This window comes from Panthera uncia (genome assembly GCF_023721935.1).
Source record: "Panthera uncia isolate 11264 chromosome B2 unlocalized genomic scaffold, Puncia_PCG_1.0 HiC_scaffold_24, whole genome shotgun sequence".
Classification (NCBI taxonomy): Eukaryota; Metazoa; Chordata; class Mammalia; order Carnivora; family Felidae; genus Panthera; species Panthera uncia.
In genome coordinates this window covers 198,387-219,762 of record NW_026057580.1, presented here as the reverse complement: position 1 = coordinate 219,762, position 21,376 = coordinate 198,387, and the positions used below count along the sequence as shown (strand labels likewise).

Sequence of the window (21,376 nt, the reverse complement as noted above, 5' to 3'; positions counted from 1 at the left end):
TCAGCACAGGGCCCGACATGGGGCTGGAACCCACAAACTAGGAGATCATGACCTGAGCCGAAGTCGGACGCTTAACTGAGCCACCCAAGCGCCAACTTTTTTTTTTTAATGTTTCAGACTTAACATGTTTCTCTTCGCACACATTTGACCAAACTACACTGAGAAATACCTCTGTAACCTGAACTGTAAATTCTGAGGCGCTTCTGAGTTCTTGCCCTCACAAGAGGGATCCTACCCAAATTGTTAGAGAAACTACCATAGGGTGAAATGTATTTCTGGGGTGAAGGTATAAGACTCCTTAAATTTTTCTTTGGGGCCTAGGATCCCTTATGGTTGAATTGTGCCCCACCCGCACTCCCACCCCCACCCCTAAAGCAGCAGTCAGAAAATCAAGATTCTGCAGTAATCCACATAGAAGCAGGACGTAGTAAGAATAATTACTGCTAGAATAATTGCATCACTGGATGGATCCCTTCATGTCTTTTACACACTGTTGCTCTGATGCCAAGATTCTCTTGCTAAGGACAAATGTGTGCCCAACATGATGTTCTTTCCCCTCTTCAGACCATTTGCAATGGGAGTGTCCCATGAATGAAGAAGGAAAGATGATCTGGCTGCTTGGTTCGGATCAGACTCTGTTCCCCAGGGGCTTGCCCGGAGGAAAGACCAGGCATCTTCTCTAACGATGGTTAAAGCCCTCGGTCCTGTGTATGGGGGGCGGGGGGCTGTGTTCCAGGAAAGGGGCCAGTGGATTATTGGGGGCAAAAAGAAAAGGAAGAAAACAATCTGGGGGCACTGAAACAGATCGCTCAAACAACACTCTGGCTGTGCTGTCCTCAAGGGGCTAGGCCCTGGGTCCGGGCTCTGACTCTGCTTCAGCCTTGCCTCTATGCTCTCGGAGACAGAGTGAGGGCTCCTGGGTACCCAGCTGAAGGTGGACAGCATTTGCCACCATACATTTTTTGAGCAGTTTACAGGCACCAGGCTAGATGGATAATTCAGGTATGACCTCTACTCTCAAAGAGCTCACAGTCTAGACAGGAAACAAGCACACAAATAATTGCATTACATTTGGGAAGTGACTGGAGTTCAGGAGAGAAGAAACCGGGGCTAAAATTCTTCCCGACCTACCACTTTGGTAAAGTTGCGGTCTGTATTCCAGTGCCCTGCTTCTTAGTTCATCCTTAGTTACATTTGAGAAAAAGGTGTGATACTTTGTGCGGGAATGAAGATAAAGGCATTTTGTAATTATAGGGTTAAATATTATGGAGAAATCAGGAGCATTGTCATAAGTATAAAGTGGATTCTGTAATATGAATCGTCTGTGTCTATGTTGCTGCCCATGAAAGGCCATTATAAGCCCTAATCCGCATTTCTCACAGGCATATGCTGGAGCCTAGCCTTTGAAAACACTTGCAAAGGCATGAAGATCCTCAGAAAAAATCACTTGTGTGAAGGTCTGAGAAAGCAGTACCACAGAGTGGGCAGAAAGTGCTTTGGGCAGCAGAATCTAGAAATGGGTTCTAGTACCTCGTCTAACACATAATTAGATCTCTTAGTGCAACTTTCAGCCTCAACTTCCTTGCCTATGAACTGGGCAGATTTGTCCTGGTCCTCTACTTCCTGAGGTGTAAAATGAGGTGTTACTGAAGAAGTATGGAAGGTGGGAGAAGCTAAGAGCCACTGTCCCTGAAATAATTCAGAAAAGGTTCGGTTTTTCTGTTTTGTTTTTGGTCTTACCCTCCTGCACACTATGTACTTCCTACTCTAGCTTGCCTGTGTCTATCCTGGACCCTCAAAGGCTGCTGGCCTTCACATGTTCTCTCCTTTTTCCTTCACACTTTTGCTTCCTTATGCTTGTTTTTCATCAGGATCAAAATCTGTTGGCCACGATGTCTTCCCCAACTCCAGGCTCATCTGATCTCTTTCTCACCTGTGTCCTGGTAACCTCATGTCACTCTCTGAGGAAGCAACAAGGAAAGCTGGAAACGTAACAAAAGTCAACTTCCTGAAGTCTCATAACTGTCCCTCAACTGTCCAAATAATCCCAGAGTGCAGACAATACAAAAGTAACCTATTGTGGAATATGCTGGGAAAAGAACCCTGGAGTCAATTCAGAGAGCCAGCAAAGGTTTGCCCTGAAAGGACTTTTTTTTTTTTTTAATGTTTATTTTTGAGAAAGAGTGAGATAGAGTGTGAGCGGAGGAGGGGCACAGAGAGAGGGAGACACAGAATCCGAAGCAGGCTCCAGGCTCGGAGCCGTCAGCACAGAGCCCAATGTGGGGCTCAAATTCACGAACCGTGAGATCATGACCTGAGCTGAAGTCGGACGCCCAACCCACTGAGCCACCCAGTCACCCACCCAGTCTCTTTTGAGAGAGAGTGAGAAAGGGCACGTGCAAGGGTAAAGGGCAGAGAGAAAAGAAGAGAGAAAATCCCAAGCAGGCTCTGCACTGACAGCGGGGCTGAATCCCACGAACCATGAAATCATGACCTGAGCTGAAATCAAGAGTTGGGTGCTTAACCAACTGAGCCGCCCAGGCACCCCAGGAAAGACAAAGATTGAAAAAAAGACTGAAGAACCATTAGGCTTGAGAAAGACAGGAACAAGGAAACTCCAGATCTTAGTAGGTGGAAATCCTTAAAGTCTTGCCCCAAACCTCCTATGTTTCTTCCATTATCACTCTGCTCAAGATTCAAAACCCAGAGTTTAGTGTCTCATGCCCCCTCCCACTAGGGAGATGGAAGGAGTTTAAAAGATCTTTCAGAGACACCCCTTCAACTTATGTATTGGGAGGACAAACCTTTAGATTTGATACCCTACCCTACTCCACGATTGTACACGATGAAGTAGAGACCAGTCCACAAGAGAAATGGGATGCTGTTAGGAAATGGAAATGGTCATCAGCAGGTCAACAAAGAAGAAAAACACCATTAAGATTTCAGGACATGAAAACCTACTTCATTGCGTATAGTTGCACAGTCTTAATCATTCCCAAAAGGGGCCTATGACAACAGGCCATTCCCCATTCTCATTCGATATCCTCACTTTGAAATAAAAAGTCTTGTATCTTGCCTCATGCTGGGTCAATGCTCAGTAAACATGTATTCAGTTAGTGAATAATTTTGGATTGAGGAGGCCTCTATCACTTTTCCTCTGCATCTTGTGGAATGATGGCTTTGGCACTGAGAATAAGTACTCTCTTAGCGCCATCTGCTGGCTTCGGAAAACCTATCCTGAATTGTGGCCTCCAAGTCTCTTTCAGCCACTGTTAATAGCCCTGAAATTTCCTTCTCTCCTACTACCCTCAGTACCAGAGGACCTACCTTTTATCTGTAGATAGATACAGTTACAAAATATTGACCTATTTTTGTTCTTTGATTACTATCTAATATACGTTTTACACTTTGGTGACCCTTGTTTTTGCCTTTTTACAAAGTAAGACACGTGTGAAGTGCTAAGTTAGTGAGGAGTCTCACACCTGTCTTTGATTCCAAAGACTATGTTGTCCTTCGACATTTATTCATCAGGTAATGAGCTCTGTGTATGGCACTCTCTCTCTCTGGTTGGATTAGTTACAGAGCACGTACCAATATGATGCTTTGAGGTTAGCTAAAAAGCACCTGCAGGTGCCCACTATTGTGACAGGAGCTGTAGCAGATGGAGAAGTATGAGATAAATTCCCTGCCTTCAGAGCACCCAATCTAATTAGGGACACAATAAGCCAAACAGTACAGGATAAAGTCTGCGGTGATGCCTGTAAGTGCCGAGGGTCAAATAATGACGCTGGGATAAATATATATACTGTACTAAACATGTGGCAATGCCTGAAGACATTTTTGTTTGTCACATCTGGGGCAGAGGTGCTACTGGCATGGAGGGAGATGCTGCTAAACGTCCCACAAAGCCCACCATGATAGAGAATGATCTGGCCCCAAAAGCCAGTAGTGCCGAGATTGAGAAACCTATGCTAGACCTTTAGGAACCGCCATGAGCAAGGCAGCCATGGTCCCTGCCCTCCTAGTATCATGAAGAAATGTTAAAAATATAATAACGGGATGAAGGAATTTAGAAAAAAGGAAAGAGACTAGAGTCTTGCTAAAGTGCAATCCATAGACCTGAAGGATGACATCACTTTGAAGCATGTTAAAAAAGTGAATATCCATTCCCCCCTCCCCCACAAACTGAATTTAAAATCTGCATTTTAGGGGCGCCTGGGTGGCTCAGTCTGTTAAGCATCAGACTTCGCTCTGTTCATGTTCTCAGGGTTTGTGGGTTTGAGCCCCAAGTCAGGCGCTGTGCTGACAGCTCAGAGCCTGGAGCCTGCTTCGTATTCTGTCTCCCTCTCTGTCTCTCTGTGCCCCCCCACCCCCGCCAAATAAACATTAAAAAAAATTTTTTTTTTAATCTGCATTTTAACAAGACCACCAGGTGACTACTATGCATATTAGTGCTGGAGGCACTGCACTAGAGATTTCCAGAATACAGGACGTCGATTATTTTTGTTTCATGAAGACCAGGAAAAAAGGAAGCAAATTCCAGATGGTGAGAGCTGTGCCAGGGAAGATTCTGACATGACAAAGAGGAATTTCTAGTTTTCGATCCAGCACTGATAACTAACCTAGTGTCTCCTGCTGCGTGTCCTACACTCAGACACTGTGCTAAGCGCTTTACATGGAACATTTCACATAATCCTCGCAACGCTATCGCGTAGGTCCACTTTATGGGTAAAGCAAACCACTGTACAGAGGGGTTAAATAACTTGCTCTGGGTCCTGCTGACGGAGCCAGGCTGACAGAACGGAAGCTGCACTCCTTACCATCCGAAATCGTCCACAAACACCTCCACCCACACGTGAGAATCAAAGTCACAGGGGCCCCAGCTCTCGCCATAAAGCAAAAAGCCTCTCCCGCCAGACGGTCTCCCTTCCCGCACACGCGCAGCCGAGGGGAAGCGGAAGGAGAGGCGCGCCCTCCACACCGGAAGTCGTAGGACGTGGGAAGTGTTTATTTACAGCCCAGCCAACGGCATTAGCGTAAAGGAAGGTGGGGGGGGGGATTTCGAAGATGACACGGACTCTAGAGTGCTCAAGAAAGCAGTGCGAAGGAAGCTTTGTGTAATTTTCGGCAAGGAATCTGTGTTAGCGAGACCTCAGCGGTTCACTGCAGCTAACTGGCAGGACTACCCGTGTTATAAACCTTGAGCTAGAAGACACATCTCTATGGTCAAGTACACATAGAGCGGTCCTTTCTTTCCCACGTGGTGGGGCTGCGCATGAGCAGTAGCCGGTAGCCACAGCTTTGGAAACATGGCGGAGCAAGAGTGAGTGTTTGAGGTTTGAGTCTCTCCAGTGGGGTCTTGAGCATCCGGTGCCATCCACGGTGTTTATTCTTCAGTGGCGGAAAATAAGGATACTTGTGGATTGAAGGAAGAGAATAGAAAAGACTCCAGATTACAGAGAGTGGGGTGAAGAGCAAGGAGCCGTAGGATTCGGCCTGCCGCTCAGGTGGAGGGAAGCCGCCGTCAAATTCGGGTTACTAACCTTGGGGGGCAGGCTGGAGAGTGCTAGTCTTGGGTTCACCCAGCTTGACTTGAGTGAGTATTGCCCCTGCAGATAGGTCTGTACCCACCCCAGCCCCACGGAGTTTTACTAGGAGCATGTAGCTGTTAGTGTCTTTAAAAGGCTGTGACAGTAAAAGCTTCATGGAGGCAGAGGAGGACTAGTGGCCAAGGGGTTCATGACTTCTTACTGCTTAGAAAAGAGTGAATGTTAAGGGGTCCGTTTTGAGGACTGGCGTCAGACACCACAGTTTTCAGGGAAGTCTGTCTTTCGGACTTTGAAGAGAGTAATGTTTCTCGAAGCCCAAGAGATGGTTTAGAAGCTCATTGAAAATTTGTTCTTTAAACATTATCTCTGATTGCAATTTTCCGTATCAGGCAAAGAAAAAAGATTCCTTTGGTTCCAGAAAATCTCCTGAAAAAGAGGAAGGCGTATCAGGCCCTTAAAGCCACTCAAGCGAAGCAGGCACTTTTGGACAAGAAGGAGGTAATGATGGGGCACCAAGAGAAGGGAATTAGAATGTATTTGGTGAGTTATATCTAGCATGTGTTGAACTAGATTTGGTATGGACAGTCCCTTTTCCCGTCGATTCTATTACAGCAGGTATACAGTTCATGTCTTCATTTAACAAATATTTCTAATTTTCTGCGGATAAAATGTTTGAGTAGTTTGTTAAGGAAAAGTGGAGGAGACGTTGTACTATTTGGGTTCACACCAAGTGATTTGAAAAACCAAACATTCTCTTTACTTGGAAGAAAACTTTTTTTTTGTAATGTGCCAAACAATTTTTGCTACTTGCTAAACGTTTTGAGAAGATACTTATTTTGGAGTCTGGAAGATGAAACAAGCTCATGCTTATTCTGTACTTTATGATCCTTAACACAGTGTTAGGTTCCATAAATGTTTGTTGGTAACGTTGGCTAATAGCATGTAAACTAACTTGTTTATTTATCAGAGACTTTTTTTTTTTTTTTTGTAGTTTCTGAGTTTTCAAAACTCCTTGGGTATCTCGTTTTTGCCTTATCTAGAATAGAAGATGTTTGTTTGCTTCTTTTTGCGGAACATAGTGGGAAATACAGTCTATGGATAGTGACCAATGAATTACTGTTGTGGAGGTAAAACTAGAGGCACAGAATGGTGATGGTGGTCTGCCTTTTCTGTAGCAGAAGAAAGGAAAAGAGGTCAAGTTTAAGCGACTGGAATGGTTCCTACATGATTCCTGGCGGCAGCAACGCGACAGGGTGCGCCTCAGACGACTAGAAGTGAAACCTCGCGGTTTGGAAGTGCCGGATAAACATTCCTTGGCCTTTGTTGTACGCATCCAAAGGTGAGGAACTTACCAGATTCCGTAGGCTGGGGCAAACTACTGGTTCAGCTTTAGGCCCCTTTCTAGGGAGATGAGATTTATAATAGGCTTTAAGCCACTAAGACAAGTTGTGCTAGGAACTTGGGGTTTTTCTCTTTAAGGTTAAGGAGACTGATCTGAGCAAATCCACATGAAAATATACCAAGTGCGATGAGGGTCAGCTGCTGCAAGGGCAGTACTAGTTGTGGACCCTCTAAAGCAGGAACTTGAAGCTGAGACCTGCAGACGTGGGAGGAATTCACAAGTGTTGGGGAAGGCTTTCCAAGCATAGATGCAGAAAGTCCTGAACTGTGGGAATCAAGGCATCCTTCTAGGAACCTAACCAAGGTCAAGTGGATGGAGCGTATTCAGTGCTGGGGAGAGCTCATTAAGCTTTTTCCTCATCGAGGCGTACTTTACCCAGTCTGTCTGCATGTACAACTGCCTCTTCCTGTTTCCCCTACCCAGTCATCCAAACCAGAAACCTGTGGGCTTTAAATATCTTTGAGCCCTCTTTATTAACCTCCCTACCATTTCCCATAATCTCTCCTGGACCATCGTATTAGCTAACTGGGTTTCCCTGCCTCTGGTATCATGGTTTCAGATCCATCTGATATGCTCTCCTCAGTGGTGGTCAATCAGAAAGTTGATTGTGTCCCTTGTACCTAAAATCTTTTCGTGCTTTTACTGCCCGCAGAGTCCAGCTTCCTTTGCTTAACATGCACAGCCCTCCACACCCAACTCATACACACCCCACACGAAATCAGGGCCCATTCTGTTCCTATAGCATTGCCCCACATCATGTGAGAATGACCTGTTTACATAGCTGCCACCTTCTGACCTCACCTGTGAGGCACAGTCTGTGTCTTGCTCTCTGGATGCCCTGTAGTGGCAGTCATTTCATAGGTCCTTGCCAGACTGACAAAAACCGAATAGAACCTGACTTTCTCTGTCATTCATTTCAGGATTAATGGGGTGAGTTCACTGGTGCAGAGGACCATTGCAAGGCTTCGCCTGAAGAAGATTTTCAGTGGTGTCTTTTTCAGAGTGACCCCCCAGACCATAAGAACGCTGCGTATAGTGGAACCGTATGTGGCCTGGGGGTGAGTAAGGTTTTTGTGTGTGTGGATTCATATTAGATTGTATGTGAGCCTGATGAGAACATTAGCATGCGAGTGTTATCCTCCAGGGCTCGTGTTGCTATGTTGAAGAAACATTTTGTGGTGACCACAGTTCCCAGAAATCAGCTGCCAGCCATAGAACTTTGGAACATGGGGCAGACAGAGCAGGAGGTGGTGCTGCTGCTGACGTGACAAGCAAAGTACCATGGCAGGGCTTGTTCGCTTGTAAGCTAAGGCTGAGTAAGATGGGTAGAAGAGAAGTTAATTCTTGGAAGTCTTGGGGCAGAGCTGGGGGCAGTGCTTGTGTAAGAGTGGTGTGTTCTTTCATGGTCGCCTGGCAGGCTCAGTCAGAAGAGCGTGTGACTCTTGATCTTGGGGTCATGAGTTCGAGTAGTCTTCTTTCAAACATTAAAACCCAGCAAGCGCTTGGATTTAACCATCTTGAGTAGAGGATTCTATAAGGCCAAAGTCCTGGATTGTAAGCCAGTGTTTGTTTTATTTTTGCCTCGGAAAGTTTTTTTTTTGTTTGTTTGTTTTTTTTTGCACAATCAACATTTCTATCCATAAATTGTAATTTTTAATTACATAGGGCCACTCTGGTTTTTTCCTTGCTTGTGTGTGCAGGCATCCCAGCTGCAGCGTGATTGCACTTTTTGGTGGGGAGAAGGGGTAGTAGGAGAATCCCTCCTCAGCCAGGCTGCAGGACTGAGTGACCAGTGTGGGCAGTGTGCCAGGGGCTGATAAGGCTGTACTTTATTCTGCCTCACATAGATTTCCAAATCTGAAGTCTGTCCGGGAACTCATCTTGAAACGTGGACAAGCCAAGGTCAAGAATAAAACCATCCCTTTGACAGACAACACAGTGATTGAGGAGCATCTGGGTGAGTGTTGCATCTTAGGGGTCAGTTGGGCAGAAAGCAAGGATCTCTGGTGGTCTTGATGTGGGATTTAGGTACTGTTTTTCTTGGAGTCCCAAGAACCTACCAGAGTGCCCAGCTCTGAGCATATAACAGCCTCATAGTATATACTGGGGAAATGTTGAATAAAGGAATCTGTATCCTTATGTTTCCCAGGGAAGTACGGTGTTATTTGCTTGGAAGACCTCATTCATGAAATTGCCTTTCCGGGGAAGAATTTCCAGGCCATTTGTGACTTCTTACGTCCTTTCCATCTCTCAGTGGCCCGTCATGCTACCAAGAATAGAGTGGGCTTTCTCAAGGAGGTGGGCTTACCAGGCTATCGAGGCGAACGCATCAATCAGCTCATTCGGCAGCTGAATTAAACCCAGGTGAGGCAGGGCTGAAAACTGGCCTTGGGCTGATGTGATGGTCCATTCTTTGCCACTTAAAAATTCTTTTTGCATTTACCAGTATCTGAGAGTAACTTTGGCGTTTGAGTGGTAGAGGGCAGGGGGAGACTGGTATCTACAAGTCTAACAGATGGAAATATGCTTGAAACAGTGAATGCCTGGTTAGGACATGGGGCATTCCCATGTGTATTCCAACAATCAGAGGCTAGAAAATGTTGAGTAACAAAAAAAATCTTCTGTATTGCTGTGGTCATTTACCTGGCATTGGGGAGAGAATATTAACTAATTTCAGAAAGGATTTGAAGATACAAACCATCTATTTTGTGGAAGGTATCTTAATTTTTTGAAATTGCTTAATCTTAGGTGCCAACTGTCATTAAATTTCTATTAATGAAGTTATGTTTTTCTTCCTCAGAATATCTGAAAGCACAGCACATTGGAGGTGTGTTTTGTCTTTTGGAATTGTTACCAGTATCTTCAAAGAAGATATTTTCTGCTATACCTTCAGAAACTAGAGGAGGGGGAGTCAAGGAAAAGATGATGACGTTCCTGGCAGGCACGTCCCATCACAGCCCAGTTCCAAGAAAAAATTCCAGTGTGTTTTCCACGTTGACTGCACTGTCACCCCTTAAGTCAGCAGAGGACTCATGCCATGGAAGAGAGAATCCTGCTACGTCACATCTTCCATTCTGGGGTTTGATGTTAGTAAATGAGTATCCAAGCATGAATACAGGACAGCAGTGGACCACGCTCAGGGCCATACTTGAACCTGGGGGTTCTTGGGGCTTTGTTTTGGAAGGAATTTAAAATATAGTTACAAAGAAGAGCACAAACACGGTTCTCAGTTGTCTCTGCTGTGAGTCTGTGTTCTGACTTTTCAGTGACCGCTTTGTGAGCTCTCAGACTTGGCTGGCCTGAAGTGTATCTGGTGGCTTCCTTACCATAGCCTGCGGTCGATTTAGTCCTTTTCTCTACCTCAGGATTTTAACCTTTTCTTGGGTCTATGAGAAGGGAAGGACCCTTTTCCCAGGAAAATATGTACACTCAAATTATTGCTTGGAAATTTTTATGTTCATAGATTTCTCTTAGGGACCAAGCACCTTATGTGAGGAAGTCCTGCACTATCTGGATTGACCACCTGGGCCCTGACCTTGTTCGTCTCCTCTGGTCCCATGTCCTGTGGAAGACCAAAGCTTACCAAGATAGCTTTTTCCCTTGGAGCCAATTGGGTATTTCCTATTAGGATCACAGTGGTGGATCCCGGAGCCCTCTGTACCATCTGCCTCAGGGAAATGCTCCCCATTTATTCCTGCTGGGCTTCAAGATGGGATTTTCTTGGTTTGGCATGGATGAAATTAGTACTATTAGGTCTTTTAGGCCCCAGGCAGCCTTTATTGAACCCTCTCCTTGCATAGTCTAGACTCCAAAAGTATTGCTCTCTACCCTGCTGGTAACCATGTATAGACCACCACTAGGGCTCCTGGGGACATAGACCTAGAAAGGGAATCTGATCCTGCTTGTGTTTTATCATCAGTGCCCCCCTCCTAGGTGGGCCTTCCTCTGTTCCTGTCACATCATTGCCTCAATTGCCATGTGAGAAGTTGATGAGTGTGCCAGGCATAGGTTAAGACTTGAAAACGTCTAACCACTGTGTCCCCTGGTCCCTTATGATCAGCTTTGCTGCATTTTTGGCTCATGGGGCCCTCAAACATAGCTGTGAGGTTGAGTTAGAACAATGCCTTAAAATGTGCCAGGTTATGAGGTAATTAATTAGGTTGGTTGGCTCAAGAGTTAACCTGCCAGGAATAGATGTTAGAGCTTACTCTTATATTTTAAAGCATTGTGAAATCAAATTACTTGAAGATGACGTATCAAAAGCCATGGGAAAAGAGCATTTGTGAATGTGGATGCCCAGGGTTTCTACTGCAGGTACATTTTATAATAAATACAGGAAGGGGGCACCTGGGTGTCCTGATTTCTACTTAGGTCATGATTCCAGGGTCATGGGATTGAGCCCCACTTCAGGATCCACGCTGAGTGTGAAAACTGCTTAAGATTCTCCGTCTGCCCCTCTCCCATGCTCTCTACCCCACTCCCCTTTCTCTGGGAGGAAAAAAAAAAGCTAAATACAAGAAAAACATTTCCATTCTTGCCTGCAAAATGGAACTAAATGTAGCATGTGTGCATCACACAGTTGTTCAAAAGGTTAAGCAAAATAACCATTAACTTGGAATTCTATGTATATAAATAAGTTATAAAAAATGTACTGCTGGGGTGCCTGGGTGGCTCGATTAACCATCCAACTTTGGCTCAGGTCACCACCATCTCACCCTTGGTGAGTTGGAGCCCTGCATCTGGGTCTGTGCTGACAGCTCAGAGCCCGGAGCCTGCTTTGGATTCTGTGTCTCCCTCTCTGCCCCTCTCCCGCTTGCACGCTGTCTCTCTCAAAAATAAACGTTTACCAAAAAATTAATGTACTGCTGTATCGTGCACTATGATCGACCATTCCCTGAACAAGTTGTGGAACTATCATTCCTGGGAAAAATTAGTCGTACAATTTGTAGATAGCGTATGCTAATTGTGAATTGTTCATGGCTGTCAACATACAAAACTATCAACATACACCATATATATGTTCTAGGTGTAGGGAAAACAAAAACCTTAGTTTCAGTAAGCAAGAGTAGGGGCAGTAAGCCACGTGGCCTGCCTACTTAGAGACTTCAGAAAGTAGTTTGTAGGAGCTCTCCCTCTGTTCTAAGCTTCTATAGTGACCCAATTGGTTCCCAGAACCAAAGGTTCTAGTTTTTTGTTGACTGGCTTTTCTTTTAACGCTTTACGATTTTGTTGGTCTAATGTATCTTTGAAGTCATTCCAGGGCCAAGTTTAATCATTAAACCTTTTATTAGCTGACCTGGAGAATGGCTAAGAATCTTGAATCCCAAGTTCATTTGCCCAACTCACAAGAATTAGCTGAACCGGGAGATAAACACTGACGTTTTCCTACATTACTAACGAAATTCTCAGTGGGTCAGACCCCCGTTAGTGTGTCCTCAGTAGCATTTTAAAAATGAAGGCACATCTATGCATCGCAGAGAGTAAAAAGTATGAAATCTGTTTCAATCATCTGTAAGGGCCGAAACCGGATTTTTAAAATGAGGATCTTAGTCCAGAAATACTCGGATACAAGACAACTCCAATGACTCTCCCAGGAGGCTTAAGTTCAGCTGAGACAGGTCGGGGGCGAATGCATAAAAGATAACCGTGGCCAGCATCCAAGGTCCGAATTTATGCAGGACAGAGTCACGCTCTCCAGGTCTAAAAGGCAAAGGACTAGGAGCCTCAGGAACCCACTACGTGCCGTCAGGAAGGCGCAGTCGTTGATTCCGCCGAGCCGGGCCCCTCCAGGCGTTCTTCTACCCGGACACAAGGTCGACAGGATCTGGGTGCCTGGGGCTACTGCGGCGGCGCGGGGGCCTCAGCCGACCCCGAGGCCTCCCAGGGCTTGGGCCTCCGCGGGAGCCGGGGCGCCGTGGGTTCGCCGTGGGTCGCCGTGATGCAGCGCCTCTCCAGGCCCGGGAGCTCCCGGCCCTCCTGGACCAGCTGCAGGAGCTGCGCCAGGGTCACCGAGGCGGGGGCCGACTCCGCGGGCGGCGGGCCCGGGTCAGGGCAGACCCGACTGCTGTGCTGCTCCATGCCGGGGCGCAAGCCTGACATGCGTGCGGGCAAGCACTTCCGGGTGAGGTGGGTGCAACCACCGTCGGAGGAAATGTAGAGGAGCTCGCAGACCATACCAAGCCGGCCCAGAAAGGGGGAAGCACTTGAGAATTGCGACCTGCTCCGCGCAGAAACGCTTCGCGCACGCGCGCGCGCGCGCACGCACACACACACACACACACACACACACACACACACCCTTAGCCCACAACAGAGCCTGCAACGTGCAATGCTTTAGAAGGAATTTGAAGGCTTGCACAGAATGGGCCGTGCATGTAGACACGCTGATGCGGACAAAAAGACCCAATTTGGCACACATGCATAGGAAGGTGCACATACCTGTTTCCTTTTTTTTTTTTTCTTTTTTTTTTTTTTTTTTTTTTTTTTTTTAAGTAATCTCTTGGGGCTCGAGATCAAATGTCACATGGTCCTCCGACTGAGCCCGCTGGACGCTGGAGTTCAAACTTATTTTCACACATGCGCAGAAATGCGCACCTACACCTGTAGAGACCTGTGGCAAGGGGGATCTTCTCCACACCGGACTCCGCAGCTCCAGACAGAAAATAGCTGTGGACAGATTTCCAGTGACCTCAGGAGAACTGGGAACGAGTGACAGCACTAGAAAGTCTTGACACTCTCTCCCCATTTCCTACCAAGACTCTATTCCTGGTGTTCCCAGAGGGGATGAGAAAAGATGAAGGCAGGTCAGGTGTACTACAGTCCCTCTGGCTGCTCAGAAAGTTAGTACCAACAATTCTCAGGTTTGTAAGTTTATCGAAAGCTAGCCTGATCTGGCAAACGCTGTCTTCATCATGTAATCAAAGTCTAACTACTAATAGAACAAGCTGGCGCCATGTATCCCCTGATGTGATGCACTGAGAAGGACACTATGGGTGTAGGAATAATACATCTCTTCTGTAGTATTCCTGCCCAAAAGGTTCACCCTGAATCTAATCTTGAAGAAATGAGCAAAGCAAAGTGAGAGACATTTCTGCAAATGACTGCCTGGATGCTTTATAAATGGCAACATCATAAATGTCTCTGTGATGCCCACAAAGATGGTTATTAATATTCTAACTAGGTGGGTGGCTATGCTGACTCTCTTCTGTGGCCCCTCCAGGTCCTCTCTCCACCCTTGTCCACTGAGCTTCCAGCACACTGACATCTACAGACATTGCAATAGGCTTTGGGGTTTGGCCAATGCGGGGGGCGGGGGGGGGGAGTGAGCAGGAGAAGAAAGAAGGAGAAGGAGGCCAGGGTATTTATTCCTCAGTTTCTCTCCCTCCAGGATTCCCACTGGCTGCAGGGTCCTGATTTCTGGTTTTGGGTCCCTGCCATTGCTCTCCTCACCTCTTCAGGCCTGTTACCAGTTCCAGGCACGGCATTATCACTTGGGATTTCCCTTCACCTTTCCACCCTCTATAAATAGTCCCTTTATTAAATTCTCCTCAAATTATCCAATACATGTGTGTCCTCTGTTTCCTGTCCACACTCAACAATAAAGGAATTGGCTCCAGGAACAGCCTCAGATAGAATACTGAGATTGGACTGATCATAAATTCAGAGCACAGGGGAAGCCTCTTTGCAGCGGGGGAAGAACACCCAGATGATTCACTGCATGCACAGGTGTCACCATTACTCAAATTATCCTTGGGCAGGGGTGGGGGGGTGGCAGGGGTGAAGTGGATAATACTGCATTGTTGAGGGAGGGAGATGGCAGAAGAAATAGCTGTGGCTCTTCTTCACTATGGTGTGGCTTCGTGTGGCTTCTCATGGCCATGGGGAGAAAACTGGAAATTATCAATGTCTGACAGGAAATGCGAGTGTGGAATCAGGACACCTTGATGGCGCCTTGGAGGGGTCCCTCATCCCCTATAGGCAAAATGAGCCCACATGGCTGAGGATGGGCACCGGGATGTCATTGTAGGGGTTGCCAAGTTGTGGTGCTAATTAAGTGCTCAGCCCTCTAGGGCAGCATAAGAATATGCTAACATAAGGGCACCGAGGGACTCTGAGATGAAATGGGGACATTTGGGCAGACATTGGCTTCCGTCTCCCCAGACATCAGCTTCAGGACTCTCCCCACCTCCAGTCTTCCCTGGCCCTTGTCAAATCAGGTCCCAGAGCAGCCTGGGCAGAGAAGCACAAGGCCCACGCTGAGAGGAGGACGCCCAGACAGAAGGAATTACAGACCTTGCTAAACTGTCTTGGCAGGAGCCACAGCAATATGTGTGGGAATGGGTTCTAAGGGAAATAGACCCAGGAGGGTGGAATGTCAGGTTCAGTTTGCCCAAACTCAAGTCCATGGATGCTCATCCAGGATTTGGGATTTAATGTGTTGGCTCAAGCACCTGGGAGAGGCATAAATAGTCTATGAGGTTGGTTAATTAAAGCCTGGATTTAATGGTAGCCTATAGTTAGTAAACTTGAAATGCCAGAATTTCCCTGGCATAATGTAAAGGAAAGAATCCAAAATCTCAGAGAGGTGTGCATGCCAGATTGGATTTATTATGTGCAACCTGCTTAGCCACCCCTCAACACATATTTTAAGCGGGTCTGGAAAACACCTCTTTGCCAAAGCATTACGAAATTCATTGGTGAGGGGTGCCTGCCTGGCTCAGTCAGTAGAGCATGCAACTCTTGATGTCGGAGTCAAGAATTTGAGCACAGTGTTGGGCACAAAGTTTACTCGGAAAAAAGAAAGAAAGAGAAAGAAAGAAAGAAAGAAAGAGAAAGAAGGAAGAAGGAAAGGAAGGAAGGAAGGAAAGGAAGGAAGGAAGGAAGGAAGAGGGAGATAAATGCATTGGTGAGAGTCACCCACATCCTTGACTTGCTCTAATGGCTGTCCTCTGTAGGCTGGAGATGCTAGTGGGGGATGCTGGATGAATCAGTAGAACTGGATTCCGTGATCTCAGTGGAAATAATGGTATCCTGGTAGCGTAAAGGCCAGGTGGCAATGTTTAACAGCCAAAGAAAAGGTAGCCATAATACCCCACATTAAGACATGGGAAAGAATGGTCATCCCGTTGGACACAATGACAGTCCTGTGGACCCTCTTTCCCCAGGCACGTTAGGCCTTGTTCAGTGGACTCATGGTGGCAGGGATGGAAGCTATGCTTTGGTTCAGTAACAGTCTTCCCTTCTCTGAGGCTAATCCGGCTGTGACCAGTGCTGAATGCCCATCCTACTTACAGCCCCATGCTGAGTCCCTGACTGGGTGCCATTCTCACCTGTTTATAGGCTGATTTGACTGGGCCCTCCTAGCATGGAAGGGCTGTGCTTTATCCTCATGAGAACAGACACATACTCCAGGTATGAATTCACCTCCTCTGCCTACAGTCTTCTGTCAGCACCACTATTCTGTCAGCATCAGGTATTCTGATGGACAGAATACCTTACCCATCCCCATGGCATTCCACACAAAATCGCCTCCAACCGGGGCTCACATTTCATTGCCAAGGAAATGTATAAATGAGCTCACTCCCAAGGAATTCACTGATCTTACCGTGTGCCCCATGATCTCAAAGCAGCAGGCAAGAGAGAATGGTGGATTGGCTTGCTGAAGGCTCATTTGGAGCATAGCTGCAAAACCACACTTTGCAAGGTGCAGGGGCTATCCTACTCGATGCAGTGTTTCCTTAAACCATAACCATACATGGTCATATATAACCAAGAGGTAGGGGTAGTCAGAGCCTCCTCACTATTACACCTAAAGTCTATAACCTACCAGGAGAATTTTTGCTTCCCATTCCAATAATGGAATGGACTCAGAGGGCGTGGTGATCCTAGAACCCCAGAGAGAAACACTTCCCACCATACGGCAATCATAGAACTGATGACTTGAAAGCTGAGATGGCCCTGGCCATTTTGGTTTCTCCTGCTACTGATCCAATAGGCAGAGAAAGGCGCCTCTGTAATGTCTCAGTTGGTGAAGCCCAATTACTAGAGAAAATTAGGTTGCTACTGCATAATAGAGATGGGGCTAGATCTGGAGCCCAGGGGAGTCACTGAGGTGTCTCTTAATAATCCTCCCAGGGCGCCTGGGTGGCTTAGTCGGTTGAGCGCCTGACTTCGGCTCGGGTCATGATCTCACGGTTCATGTGTTCGAGCCCCGCATCTGGCTCTGTGCTGACAGCTCGGGGCCTGGAACCTGCTTCGGATTCTGTGTCTCCCTCTCCCTCTGGCCCTTCCCCTCTCTCTCTCTCTCTCTCTCTCTCTCTCAAAAATAAATAAACATTTGGGGCGCCTGGGTGGCGCAGTCGGTTAAGCGTCCGACTTCAGCCAGGTCACGATCTCGCGGTCCGTGAGTTCGAGCCCCGCGTCAGGCTCTGGGCTGATGGCTCGGAGCCTGGAGCCTGTTTCCGATTCTGTGTCTCCCTCTCTCTCTGCCCCTCCCCCGTTCATGCTCTGTCTCTCTCTGTCCCAAAAATAAATAAAAAACGTTGAAAAAAAAATTAAAAAAATAAAAAAAATAAATAAACATTAAAAAAAATTTTTTTAATTAACATCATAACTGAAACATTTCCCCGTGTCATTACAACCTCTTCGGAAAGAATCAAGACTTAGCTCAAGTATCTTCTAAATCATTCTTCCTAAGGCTCACATCGGCTCCAGAAAGGATGATCTCTCTCTCCCGGGACCCCACACACACGCGCGCACACACCAGTCGTGACATGTTACACTCCAAGTCCCTTGTCTGTTTATGAGCCTGTCTCCTTCCTTGACTGGTGGGAGTAGCTCTTTTTGTCTTATCCCCAGCCCCAATTCCTGGCATAAAACAGACACCAAGAAATGGTTTGCAATACGAGGATATTCTGAGGCCTGCATAGTATTTCATCCTGGAGAGCCACTCTGGTTTATTTAGCTCCTTCCTTGTTATTGAACTTTCAGGTGATTTTTATTTTGTAATATACCTATCACTGTAGGACTTTTTATTTGATCAATGAAACAGGTGCCCCTGTCAGTATTAACTGGAAGACACTTCTACTTGCTACTTCAGCACACACACATCCTGATCTGGCCCTCTGACTGCAGTCTTCTAATTGGATATGTCAGATTTACAATTGGTAACTGCTTGGTTAATAGCGGCGGTCTTTCTCTAATAAGCACTGCTGCTTTTCCTTCATTTTCTTTTTTCATATCCTATGTGGCTCATCCCAGTTTAGAAGAGCCCTTGGTTTTCTATGTGTATATATGGAAAAAAGGGGAGAGAGGGAGAGATCATCTGCTGTGCCAGGCACTCAGATGGGTACTCCTATCGGACAACCTTGTATGAAGAGCCCTGGAGAGACTCCTGTGAACACATCCCTAGAGTGAAATCCCAGCTCCACCACTTGCTGCTAGGGGATCCTCGGAACTTCATTTTTCAGAGTCGCAGTTTCCCCAGCTGGAAACAGGGATGAGAACACCTGATGGGGTGATTGTGGGGATTTAAGGAGAGGTCTGTGAATAGGACCTGGCTCTTAGTAGCAGGTCAGCAAATGGCCAAGTTTAATCCCAAGTGAGGAGCTCAGAGAAGGATTTCTCTCAGAGGAGCTCTGAGATGCAATGCCAGCATGTCAGGACATCCTCACAGTCCTGGGCAAGGGCATCTTTAGGACCCGCAAGACTGTGCCCGCAGAGGGAGATTCTTGGCGCTTCTGGAAGGAGGATACCTATGTGACAGCGGGCAAGGAAAGCTTGCAGTGCTTTGGGGATGAGACCTGTAACCCGGAGCTGGGAGTGGGCCGGTGGGAGGGTAGCTGAGCAGCAGATGGTTCCAGCTGGCAGCCGGCAAGGTAGGCGGCTGGCACAAGGGGTCTTCTGCCTCCCTGTTCCTGGGAAGGTCTTAAAACCCTAAAGAGGCCAGAGGGCTCCTTCCCCATCTGTAATGTGGTAACGGAGCCCGGGCCAGCACCTCCCCAGGCTGGAAGGCAGGAGAGTCGTTAGGGACACCTGCCTCCTCCCCGCCCTCGCCCCCTCCCCCTCCCAGCGGGAGCCCGCGCAGACCTTGGGCACCTGGGCGCGGGCTGCGCCTGGGAACAATTGGCGCCCCTGGCCTCCAGGCCTCCCTGAGGGAAGGGGGCGGGACGTCGGAGGGTGCAATAGACAGAACTATTAAAGCAACCATCCCGACGGAAATGGGGTGAGGCTGGCACCAGAATAAAGAATCCTGAGAACCAAGAAGAAATAAACCCTCCAACATAAAAGATATTAACATAGAGAATGTCTCGCAAGTAATAGGGATAATCGATATCCTGGGATAGTAATCGATATCCTCGCAAGTAATCGATATCCTGGGATAATCGATTAGCGCGGGGGGGGGGGCATGAAATTTAGATGCATGTCTTCTATCATACACCGAAATTAATTCCTGATAGAGTTAAATGGTGATGGGGGATTGGGGATTAAACTACACACGTACAAAAAGACAGTAGAAGGGAGAATGTATCCGTTCTGTAGAAGGGCGAGGACTTTCTAGGCTTAAAACGGATAAGGCAGGCGTCTGGGTGGCTGAGTGGGTTGGGTTGAGCGGGGAACCCTTGATTTGCGTTCAGGTCATGATCTCATGGTTTGTGGGATACAGCCCCATGTCCACATCGCAATGATAGCGGGGAGCCTTCTTGGGATTCTCTCTCTCTCTCTCTCTCTCTCTCTGTTCCTCCCCTGCTAGTGCTCTCACTCTCTCTCTCTCAAAATACGTAAATAAACATAAAAAAAAAAAAAAAAAAAAAAACCGTGAGATAAATCCCACTAGGAAAGACAGATGTGTTGGGGGCGTCTGGATGGCTCAGCCAGTTAAGCCTCTGACTTCCGCTCAGGTCATGATCTCACAGTTCATGAGATCCAGCCTCGAGTTGGGTTCCTGTGTGGACCTTGCTTGGATTCTCTCCCTCTGGCACTCTGCCCCTCCCCCATCTCTCTGCCCCTTCTCCCCCGTCTCTCTTGTGCGTGCATGCTCTCCCTCAAAAATAAATAAAAAATAAAACTTTAAAAAAAAAAAAAAGCTGCTGCATAATATTCACTAATGCAGGTACACCAAACATTAATTCATTTGGCCCTTCCCCTAGCGTTGAACAATTACACTGTTTCCAATTTCTCTTGCTTTTTACATATACTACTACTTCAAAGAAAATTTTTGTGTATAAATCTTTGTCTTATAATGACTGACTCATTATTTCATTAGGGTATATACCTAGGTGTGAAGTTTCAGGGTCAAAATGACAGCTATAGCTAAAATTTAGTAGAGTCACTGAAAATGGCATTTATGAAGAGGGTTTTTTGTTTTGTTTTTTTAAGATTTCATTTTAAATAATCTCTACACCCAACCTGGGCTTGAATTTACAGCCCAGAGATCAAGGAGATGAAGAGTCACTGCTCTACTGACTGGGCCAGTCAGGTGCTCCAAAAGAGTTTCTTCTTCTTTTTTAATGTTTATTTATTGTTGAGAGAGAGACAGAGCACAAGTTGGGGAGGGGCAGAGAGAGAGACAGAATCTGAAGCAGGTTCCAGGCTCTGAGCTGTCAGCACAGAGACTGACATGGGACCAGAACCCATGAACCCTGAGGTCATGATCTGAGCAGAAGTTGGATGCTTAACAGACTGAGCCACCCAGGTGCCCCTAAAGAGTTTATTCTTAGATTCGATGAGTGGTGCCTGGGTGGCTCAGTCGGTTGGACAGCCGACTATGGCTCAGGTCATGATCTCACGGTCTGTGAGTTTGAGCCCTGCGTCGGGCTGTGTGCTGACAGCTTGGACCCTGAGGCCTGCTTGGGGTTCTGGGTCTTCCTCTCTCTCTGTACCTCCCCCACTTGCACTCTCTCTCTCTCTCTCAAACATTAAAAAAAAAAAATTTTTTTTTAAGGTAGTCGATGTAACAGGCAGGGAATATTCATGAAATCTCTGAAATTTCCCCTCAATATCATTGTGAATCTGAAACTGTTCTAAAAACTAAATTCTATTTTTAAACGTGGCGGGGCGGGATGTTGTAACAACACTGAAATAAGTGTATTGGGCTTTTTGGCTACAGTGAGGTCAGCCGTCAGGAAACCATCCAAGCCCCCCGGCTCTGCCACCTGCCAGCTGTGTGACCTTGAGCAGGTCACTCAGCCTCTCTGAGCCTCAGCTGCCTCACCTGTGAAATGGAACTTATAGCGGTTGGCTGGACAGAATGAAGTGTTGAATGCAAGGCCTTGAATACAGCCTGGTGCTCTGTATCCTGTAGATGGCAGGGCCAGTGAGTGGGAAAAGACTTTGCAGACCGTGAGGTGCTCTTCAGATGGGAGGGAGTAGGCTGTGGGAGAGGCACCTTGAGTTCCCTGGCGCCTGAGAGGGGATTGGGTTTGGG

General features: G+C 46.9%; 2 protein-coding genes across 4 annotated transcripts; one reads left to right on the top strand and one right to left on the bottom strand.

Annotated features, from left to right (window-relative positions):
* Window positions 1-5,033: 5,033 nt before the first annotated feature.
* RPL7L1 (ribosomal protein L7 like 1) lies at window positions 5,034-11,809 on the top strand. 3 transcript variants are annotated; one of them, XM_049653237.1, is made up of 7 exons: window positions 5,034-5,323; window positions 5,939-6,047; window positions 6,725-6,888; window positions 7,872-8,009; window positions 8,799-8,908; window positions 9,206-9,315; window positions 9,752-11,809. In XM_049653237.1, exons 1-6 carry the CDS (start codon window positions 5,310-5,312, stop codon window positions 9,307-9,309), a joined length of 639 nt encoding a protein of 212 aa, XP_049509194.1. In that variant the 5' UTR covers window positions 5,034-5,309; the 3' UTR covers window positions 9,310-9,315; window positions 9,752-11,809. The 3 variants fall into 3 exon arrangements, with proteins under 3 accessions (XP_049509194.1, XP_049509193.1, XP_049509191.1); XM_049653236.1 differs by having other exon boundaries at window positions 5,036-5,323; window positions 6,728-6,888; window positions 9,101-9,315; XM_049653234.1 differs by having other exon boundaries at window positions 5,037-5,323; window positions 9,101-9,315.
* Window positions 11,810-12,218: 409 nt separating this feature from the next.
* CB2H6orf226 (chromosome B2 C6orf226 homolog) lies at window positions 12,219-13,067 on the bottom strand. The gene has a single exon (XM_049653238.1). It carries the CDS (start codon window positions 13,048-13,050, stop codon window positions 12,790-12,792), a length of 261 nt encoding a protein of 86 aa, XP_049509195.1. The 5' UTR covers window positions 13,051-13,067; the 3' UTR covers window positions 12,219-12,789.
* Between the last annotated feature and the right edge of the window lie 8,309 nt (window positions 13,068-21,376).